The 10,295-nt window shown below is 38.3% G+C and overlaps 1 protein-coding gene across 1 annotated transcript; it reads right to left on the reverse strand.

The window, feature by feature from the left end:
• Window positions 1-4,310: 4,310 nt before the first annotated feature.
• Window positions 4,311-7,518, reverse strand: LOC101888458 (uncharacterized). Its single transcript, XM_005176205.4, has 3 exons — window positions 7,368-7,518; window positions 6,662-7,304; window positions 4,311-4,582 (listed from the first exon to the last, which is right to left on the reverse strand). The coding sequence occupies exons 1-3, from the start codon at window positions 7,376-7,378 to the stop codon at window positions 4,469-4,471; spliced, it is 768 nt and encodes a 255-aa protein (XP_005176262.1). The 5' UTR covers window positions 7,379-7,518; the 3' UTR covers window positions 4,311-4,468.
• Window positions 7,519-10,295: the final 2,777 nt, after the last annotated feature.

A 10,295-nucleotide genomic window follows, 5' to 3' on the forward strand; every position in this document is an offset into this window, starting at 1 on the left:
TTTCTCAAACTTTCCGCGTCTGTTTACCGTGTAAGCCTCAATTCATTTGGCCTTTGGAAAAAGTCTGTTTCTGAGGGTTGAACTGAAAAATAAGCCACATTAACCCCCGACCCTCAACACTTACTTTTCTTTCTGGTAAATTTGAACTGGGACTACCTAGGTTCCGAAAAAATCTAAAATGCAAGAAAATGGATTTGGAGACCATTGAAGGTGCACTCGTCCCATCAAAAGTAAGTCCGAGTCAATACTCTCCAACTCTCCAGACGGTCACGCTGTAATGGACTTGGCGTGAACCCATCAAAAACTGAGCTCGAACTCTTCACAAGGAAGCGGAAAATCCCACACTTTTCGCTACCAATAAGCCTTTCTTCGGAAGCCAAATATCTCGGTACCGTCCTAGACCAGAAACTAAGCTGGAGGAGGAACATCGAGGAGCGAGCGAAGAAGGGCTTAATAGCACTTTATTCCTGCAAAAACTCCGAGGGAAAAAACTGGGGACTTAAGCCTCACATAATCAAATGGTTAAATGAGTCAGTCGTCCGACCAATTCTAACCTATGGGGGGCTTGTTTGATGGCACTCCTTAGGGAAAACTACCTTCAGTGAAAGCGTCGATAAAGTCCAAAGAGTTGAATCGCTACTAATTACAGGCGCGTTTAGGAGCATACCCCAATCCACACTAGACACCCTACTCAATTTAAAATCGTTAGGAGGAACAAGCTTCTAGGTGTGCCCTGCGACTCAATGAACTGGGACAATGGCGGAGTCAGCCATTTGGACACTCCGTCATTCATAGATTGAAAGTGGAACGGGAGATGGGGTCTACTGTTAAAGTCTAAGTATCCAACAATCCTTCAAAATAAACAACGACTCTAGCGTTTTTCAGGCAGAAGTCTTTGCTGTCAGGAAGGCCATAGAGCTACTAGCAAATAGAATCAGTGAACTGGACGGTGACTATATATGTCGATAGTCAAGCGGCCCCGAAGGCTCTAAATTCATTTACAATCAAATCTATGGAAGTTCTGGAATGCAGGAATGGTCTGGAAAAGGTTAAATCGTTTGTCAGACTCTGTTGGGTCCCTGTATACTGCGGATCTGGGTCAGTAGATCTAGAGAATAAGAGCTCAGTGAAGCCACCCTTGTCACTCCTTCCAAGTACTGCATAAGCATTATCTTGTGAAATTTTATCAGAACTAGTTAACTGGAAGGGGGTGTAATGACTCCAAAAAGATTTGGCCGGTGAACTCCGAAAGAAGAATAAGGTCAGTCATATCCATGAAGAAGCTGGACTTCAAGCTTGTGGTGGGCCTATTTACAGGATACTGCAACATAAAGGCCATGACATCCAAATGGGGGGGAGGTAACAACACTGAATACTGCAGGCTTTGTCAGGACGAGGAAGAAACTGAGACGGTGGAGCACTTACTCTGCCACTGCCCAACTCTTATAGGTGTGAGACAGAGGCTACTGGGTAAGTAAATTCTGCAGACTTGTCCTCCCTCTCCTCTCATTCTTCAGTTAGCCAGAAGACTAAAATGGCTAAGGACGACACGCTGATACACCGTGGATGCAAACCTACTAATTTATCTACTCTTTATTCAGATTCTCGCTTCTTCACTATCCGTTATTCATTTTCTTCTTTCCCCTATATTCTATTCTCCTATCTTCTTAAATTAGGATGAACACAATGGACCAATTGGTCTCCGAGTGGAGTGGTTGTTTATACAACGGCGCATCCTTTAAGCTAACCTCATACTCTCCAAATGTGATTCTTTACCGCAGTTCACCAGACATAACCATCGGCACATTATCATTAACATATTGCCTGAGTAAATAACCTCGGAACGCCGTGATTTTCTTTATCAAAGCTAAGTAAATTGACCTTAATTCAACGGGTTCACCAAACCAGATCAAACCTTTTGACTCAGATCGTATATCAACGCTGATGTTAAAGAAGGTGGGTGCAATGGATTTGGGTTACCTGACCAGGATCTTAGAATTATCAGTTAGTTAATTGATTGTTCCTTTATATTTGGAATGTAGGCCGTGTAATTCCGATTCTGAAATCTATAAATCCGCTACCGATGGAGAACACTGCCGCAAAATTTCCTGTCCCGTAACAAGAGCTTTAGAATCATTGTAACCACCGTCCCTGAAAGAGCACTTCGATCTTGGTGCTCACCAATATCGTTTCGGGGACGCGTAGAACAAGTACAGCATTGCAGGAGTTTTCAGATGGTTTAAATCAGCGCAGTCGTCCAGAATGGGAAGTCTTTGTCCAATGTCGAGGCCAAAAGTTCAAATACAGGGTGAGATAAAACAAGTAAAAAAGCTGTAAGTTCGGCCGGGCCCAACTTTGTATACCCACCACCATTTGGTACAAATTTGGCAATTTTCAAAAAAAAAAATAAAATCCGTTAAATAATGCTGTTAAAATCTTAAAAATACCGAATGAAGCCGTATATAAGGGTCTATACGACAACGTGGACGTGAATAGGCAACTTTTGTCATAAGCTATTACAATATTCAAATGCGGAACTAGAAGAAAATATGTTTATAATGTAGATAAAATCATCAAAATACCGAATATAGGGAGGTACCATGGGGGTTATAAAATATGGACCTGCACTGACAATTTTCTGGCATAGGCTGTAGTATCCATTACGAATTTCAGATACGGAATTTGAAAAAATTCTTGGGTGCCGCGTGCTGAGTTGAAATGTCCAAGGTCTGCGGCCAAAATGTTTGCCTTGGGCAATTTAATACACCCTCCAAGGTATTTTCGCGATAATATTCGGCATTTATTCTGATGCCACGGTCGATTAAAACGAGAGGAGAGCGACCATCGGCTGTTATGGCGGCCCACACCATCGCCATGGCCAACTGAAGATGCATTTTGTTTGTTTACAAATTGCTGGACAACGAATGTTTTCTCATCGGAGAAAACCAAATTCGGCGGTTCACCACTTTCGGCCAAGCAAAGCAACTCTTTAGCTCCTTAGAGTATATTTTCTTTCTGTTGCGGTGTAAGTTCTTGCACTTTTTGGAATTTCAATGGCTTTACCCCGAGCTCATTTTTCAATATTTGCAGAATGGACTATTGCGATATGTTCAGCTCACGAGCCATCTTTCGGCCACTGCGATGACGGGTTTCGATCAATTCGCATCTTTACTTTTCGAACCATTTCTGCTGATGTTGCTGTTTTCTTTTGACCACCTGCTTGACGTTAGGCTACGCTACAATATCACGGTAACGAGCGATGGTACGAGACACAAAACATATATGCTGGAGTGATCTAACGAAAGCCACTTGTTGTTTTCCACCCAAATATAAAGAATTCACACTATCACGCTTGAATTCCATCACGAATAACTTTTTTTTCTGGAAATCTCTCACCAAAATGCTTTTGTAGGCTTGTAATCAATATAATGAGCTGTCACTGGAATAATTTTAACAGCTGTCGGGCGAGTGGCTGAGAAATGACAGCAGTATGAAGTTGGTTACAGTTTTTTCATCTCAAATCAGGGCAGCCGGCCAGAATGGCAAATTATGCCTGCTCTTGATCGCCCCCAAAGCGCTCTACACATCCGAACATTCCATACTGATATGCAACATCCTGAAACACACTCTTTCAAATGATGTAAAGCGTCGGCTCGTAATCTGCCTTAATGTTAGACAAATACTGCAAAATCATATTGGATGTTCCGTAAAATGGAATTGTTTCATCCATTTTTTTCAATTTTTTATATCTCACAACCTTCTCTTTACTGCTCTTCTCACGTCGCCTATACTAGCCAGAAATTGAAGTCCAGGACTAAAGTCCTCAAAGCACTTGCTGGAACCAACGATACAAAAGCCATAAACTGTTCAGTTCTTAACTCTGCTGTTCCGGTCTGAACTTCATTCCTTTGTGACACTATGTAGAGAAATGTGCAAATGACGCAGAAAAAAGGACTTTGAGTTGCAGCCGGTTGTGCCCAAAGTGCAGTGTGGATCACCTCAATGAGGACACCTGGATTATGTGTGTCAGACAAAACAACACATGTATATGTAGGTACAAAAATGCTGCCCTTAAAACTATTAAGGGTATCGCCTCATAATGGGGGAGGGAATCTTCTCTTATATCGACATAACAATAACATTTGTTCATGGCTTTATTTCCTTGTAAAGTTACACTTCATAAGGGATCCCCCAGTCTTCTAAGCTCGGCACCTACTCGATTTTCTAAGTGTATTTATACAATCATATCATATTCTTCCTTTATAACTAAACTAGTAGCAATATAAAGTTGTTTTCAAAGTACATAAAAATTGTGTTTTGTTTTAAAATTATTTTAATTGTTTTTTCTTTTTCATTATTAAAATAACTACATACTTTTTTTCTTTTATATAAGAGACACTTAAACGCTAAAAATTTATTTATATAAAATCAAATCCAAATATAAAATAAAAGAAAAGCTTTGAATTTCTTATATACAACGTTGTATCAACTCATTGATAGCATTACCACGATCTCCATACTCGCCGCCGCGTTTGTATGCAACCGATACCTTATTTTTCCAGCCATCGCGGGGACTTGATAACTAAAATTAGAGATAAAATTGTAATGTGTTAGAAACATAAATATAAGATTTAAAATTTATATATTTATTATAAATCCAATTTTATTATCATACAAGACATTTTTGATTTGCAGAAGAGAAAAGTTTGATTATTAGAATAATTGTGTACAATCCATCAATCATTAAAAACTCCCCTTGGGGAGCTAAACATTTATTCTCAATTTAGGTACTTCTTTCTATACTAAACAACACAATTCATTTGTTTCTTAATGAGGATATTGGAACAGAGGGTTTGTCAGTCCCCTATCGACACCTAATCATGAGAGGTATTCAAAATGGCAATGGCCAACACAACACTAATTGACCTACATGACATTAAAAAGAAGAATGAATTAAAAAAATGTAGTGACAACTATTAAAATAACGAATAAGGGTCCTTTATCTAAATTGGACATTCCTGACGGACGGGTATCTGTAGATGGACTACTCGATTTACTTTCTTGTATTCCAAATGATTAGTCCTATTGATTTCAAACAAGTAAGAAAGCTGTAAGTTCGGCCGGGCCGAACTTTGAATACCCTCCACCATTTGGAACGAATTTGGCAATTTTCAAAAAATTAAACCGTTAAAAATTCTATTAAAATCTCAAAAATACCGAAGGTAGCCGTTATTTTGGGGTGTACACGACGAAGTGGACCTGCATAAGCAACTTTTGTCATAAGCCATTACAATATTCAAATGCGAAACTTGAAAAAATCCGGTGAATAATCTAGCTAAAATCATCAAAATAATATAGGGAGGTACCATTATATGGAGGCTATACCAAAATACCGAATATCGGGTGGTACCGATGTATGGGGGACAGACAATTTTCTGTCATTGGCTGTAACAGCCATTACGAACTTCAAATACAAAATTTGAAACAATTCCGGTGAATAATGTCGTTAAAATCATTAAAATACCGAACATCGGGAGGTACCAAAGCGTGGACCTGCACGGACATCACGAACCTCATGGACATCACGAACCTCAAATACCAAATTTTGAAACAATTTCGTTGAATAATGTTGCTAAAATCATCAAAATATCTAATATCAGGAGGTTCTGCACGAAGACTTGGTTCTGCACAGACAATTTTCTGTCATAGGCTGTAGTACCCATTACGAACTTAAAATACTAAATTTGAAACAATTCCGGTGAATAATGTCGTTAAAATCATCAAAATACCGAATATCGGGAGCTGCCGTTATATGGAGACTATACGAAGACCTAGACCTGTACAGACAATTTCCTGTCATAGGCTGTAGCACCCATTACGAACATCAAATACCAAATTTGAGAAAATTCTGATGAATATTGTCGACAAAATCATCAAAATACCGATTATAGGGAGGTACCGTTATAAGGGGATATACCAAAACGTGAACCTACATGGCCCATTTTCAATACCAAAAGTCCTGCAGACATAATATACATTTGAGTAAAATTTTATCAATCTACTTCAATTCGTTCGGACGCTAGAGTGATTTCCACAGACGGACGGACATCGCTAAATCGACATAGAGTTTTATGCTGAAGAATATATATACTTTGTATAAAATGTATATTTCGAGGAGTTGCAAACGGAATGACAAACTCAATATACCCTCCATACTGAAACTCACTATTAATTTATGTACAGATCCAAATCAACAATCCGCCATTGAGACCAAAATATTCTTGCGACTTGTAAAAGCTTGTAAATCGGGAGATATGGGATTCCCCATATCAAATATATGTTGTTGTGTTCCGGACACAAGAGCCTACCTCTGGGAAAATATTCTAAAAAAAATTGTCTGTGTCTGAAAACCGACTTAAGTCATTGAATATAAAAAAAAACTGGCAAAAAATGAAGCTAATTCTTACACCCCTTTCTTAACGCAAAATACAGAGCCAAATTTCTTGTGAGAGTATTTTCATAATCTTCCATGAATTTCTTTAACTTTCCGTTCAAGCACTTAATTTACCTCTCCTTGCCTGGTAGGCCAACATATATCACTATAAAACTAAACATTCCATAAACCTCTATACCACTATACCTCCTTCTTTAAAATACTCACCAAAAATGAACACAGGAAATCTTTGACAGCATTGAAGTTTGGTCCCACCGTGAATATCTCATGGATAATATCTTCCAGACAAATGATACCCTTATCACCCAATTGCTCTTCAATCATGGTATTCGATTGAATCGGAGTCTTTTTGCCATTGATTGTGGCGAATCCTTTCTTAAACACCAAATCACGTATCGTAGCAATGTTTGGGAAACCATACACCACAAATGGTTCAATAACTTTCAACAAAATTTGATTTTCTTTACTATTCTCCAAGAAGACGGTATGATGGCGATTTGTCAAACCCAATGTTTTCATAATTTTGTTGGTTGTCTCATCGAAAATCTTCTTGCCAGCGTGTCTCATAACCAGCAACAGTTTCTGATTGACTTTTGTCGAATCGTTGGTGTCACAAATGTTCGTGGTGCGCAGTGTGTGTTTGATACGATTCGAGGTACGTTCTGCTTTCAGGTAATTCATAACAAACGATTCAGCTCTACGGAATTTGTGATGTTGCTTCGCTTTGGCTACACGTTGGGTTTTCAACTTTTTCTTTTGTTCCAAAGTGGCCTTATCCTGCAAAATACGTCGTTTGCGATGGGCCAAAACCGATACGGTTTTGCCAGGCAATTTATTCGGCACGGCATATCTTTGGGAGGGGAAAAGGCCAATTAATAATTAATCTCCGTGGGGAAATTCAAGCCACACTTACTTGTCTGACATTTTGGGAATTAGGGGTTTAATAGGGCACAGAAATTAGATTTACTTCAAAAATTTACTTTCCAGCATGCACTGCACCGACAAATCAAACCAAACACGTGCGGTAAAAATAGGGATGTGTAGGTCTACTTTCGACCAATCGAACAAAAACCATAACAAAACGTATCGTCTTTTTATGTTATTCGATAATATGACAATCGATTATTCACTGTATCGATTAGCCCGACTTACAGCTGTTTAACGATTATTCTTGCTACGTTTACACTGAACTTAGAGCAATTCAATTGAATAATAGCAGCGCAAATCGAATGGGTACACTTATCCACTGTTCCAGAATATGCAAGGGGTACAAAGGAGAAACCCACCGGATGTAATATGAAATAATACTTTTAGACATAACAAGATACATACATCGGGGTAAAGCCATTAAAATACCAAAAAGTGCAAGAACTTACTCCGCAACAGAAAGAAAATAGACTCAAAAGAGCTAAAGAGTTGCTTCGCTTGGCTGAAAGTGATGAACTGCCGAATTTGGTTTTCTCCCATGAGAAAACATTCGTTGTCCAGCAGAGCAGTTTGTAAACAAACAAAATGATTTTGTTTACTTGTCAAAGAGGTCTGCTTAAAATGTGCACATCCGATGGTCGTACTCCCCTCATATTAATCGACCGTGGCATCAGAATAAATGCCGAATATTATAGCGAAAATATTCTGGAGGGTGTATTAAAGCCTTGGGCACGCACTCAACACGCGCCACCCAAGAATGGGTACAACATTAGGTCCCTCGCTTCATTTACAGTGCACAATGGCCACCAAAATCTCCGGATAACAATCCGTTGGACTATTGTGTCTGGAGTATTTTGAAAAGCAAGATTGACACTAAAAAATACCAAAGCGTCGATCACCTCAAGCAAGTGTGACGGTTTCATTGGCCGTTTGAAGGCCATAATTCGTGCCAGAACAAATTCGAACAAATTTAAACTTATTCTTAAATTTGATGGTAGTTCCGACATTTTTTGCTTCATTTAATAAAATTTGATCAGCGCAAAATTCTAAGACGATTTAGCCCTGTCCACCCGTCCCTCTGCTAATTGAGATAGGAGCCAAAATTTTGCACAGCCCTTAGTGTGCAGGCAGGTTAAGTTCGAAGATGGGCTATATCGGTCTACGATATCGTATGGGTCCCACATAACGGTACCCCCCGATTTTGATGATTTTAGGCACACTTTTCAATATAATTGTCTGAAATTCTACACAAGGAGATCCCTGAGTACTGAGTACTTCACCCACTGGAAGAGTATTGCTTATATAGGTCCACGATATCGTATAGTCCCCATATAACGGTACCCTCGATATTCGGTATTTTAATGATTATACCCAAATTTTTCAATAAAATTTTCTGAAAATCCACAAAATGAGTACTTCACTCCCAGAAAGAGAATTGTCTATATAGGTCCACGATATCGTATAGCCCACATACAACGGTACTGTCAGACGATTGTAGTGACATTTTTCACCGAAATTGTTTAAAATTTGGTATTTGGAACAAAGAATTGCATATGCAGGCAAATGTCTTGGTATAGCCCCGATATAACGGTACCTCCCAATATTCGGTATTTTGATGCGTTTAGCGACATTATTTACCGGAGTTGTTTCAAATTTCGTATTAAGAGTTCGTAATAGGAACTATAGTCTATGACAGAAAATTGTCTATGCAGGTCCAGGTCTTCGTGTAGGACCCATATATCAGAACCTTCCTATATTTGGTATTTTGACGATTTTAGCGACATTATACATAATGTTTCGAATTTAATATTTGAAGTTCGTAATGTATATTACAGCCTATGACAAAAAATTGTCTGTGCAGGTCCACGTCTTCCGAGAGCCTCCATATAACAGTAACTCACAATATAAGGTATTTTGATTATTTTATTTTATTTGAATATTGTAATGGCTTATGACAAAAGTTGGCTATGCAGGTCTACGTCTTCGTATAGGCCCCAATATGACGGCTACTTTAAAATTTGTAATGGAATTTTTTTTTTTTTTTTTGGAATATTCCAAATTCTTTCCAAAAGTTGGAGAGTAATAAAAGTTCTTACTGGTTTTTTAATCGTTTTTTTCTTTTGGTGCTCCTTTTCTGTCAAAACATATACACAATTTGTATATGAGTGTGTATTGTTTTAAATAAAAAATAACATAATTCGATATTATCTCAGAGAATTGTAAAATATTGGCCAAAAACTTTGTTGTCTTAATATCTTAAGGTGGAAATACATAAAGCGCTTATTTGACTGGCTTAAGGCATCGGCTGGCTTCTTTGGAAATGAACAAAGAAGCCTAAGGCCAAAATCGATCTAAGTAAACCTAAAACTCCCTTGTACCTCTACGATGACTTAAGCCAAACAAATAAGCGCTTTAGGTATTCCCACCTTTAGATTCAATTTTGTGCAATTCCATACTTTGGGGGTTTTCCCTAATATAAGAAATTTGTTTAAAAAATGTAAAAAAATATTTGACACTATAAGATTTCGTTACAGAGTTGCATTTTTCGTAGCTTCTTGAAGTTAAGCTGGTTGAGCCAAGTCTATAATGCTTATTCCACTATAGAGTCATTTAGGGACAAAATTGGATACTAAAACATATTTGAAGACATACAAATAGCTCTAAATTGGTTAAGCAACCCTTAAGGTGAGAATTCATAAAACACATTTTCTGACTGGCTTACGTCAACGGCTGGCTTCTTCGTAGAGGAACAAAGGTGTTTTAGGTTGACTTAATTCGATGTTGACCTTATGCTTCTTTATTCTTTTCCGAAGAAGCCAGCCGATGACTTAAGCCAGTCAAAAAAGCATTTGATGTATTCTCACCTTTTACTCTGCATTGTACTTATTCAAATCGTCACCAACGATAGTATTTA

This window comes from Musca domestica, unplaced genomic scaffold (genome assembly GCF_030504385.1).
Source record: "Musca domestica strain aabys unplaced genomic scaffold, Musca_domestica.polishedcontigs.V.1.1 3, whole genome shotgun sequence".
Lineage (NCBI taxonomy): Eukaryota > Metazoa > Arthropoda > Insecta > Diptera > Muscidae > Musca > Musca domestica.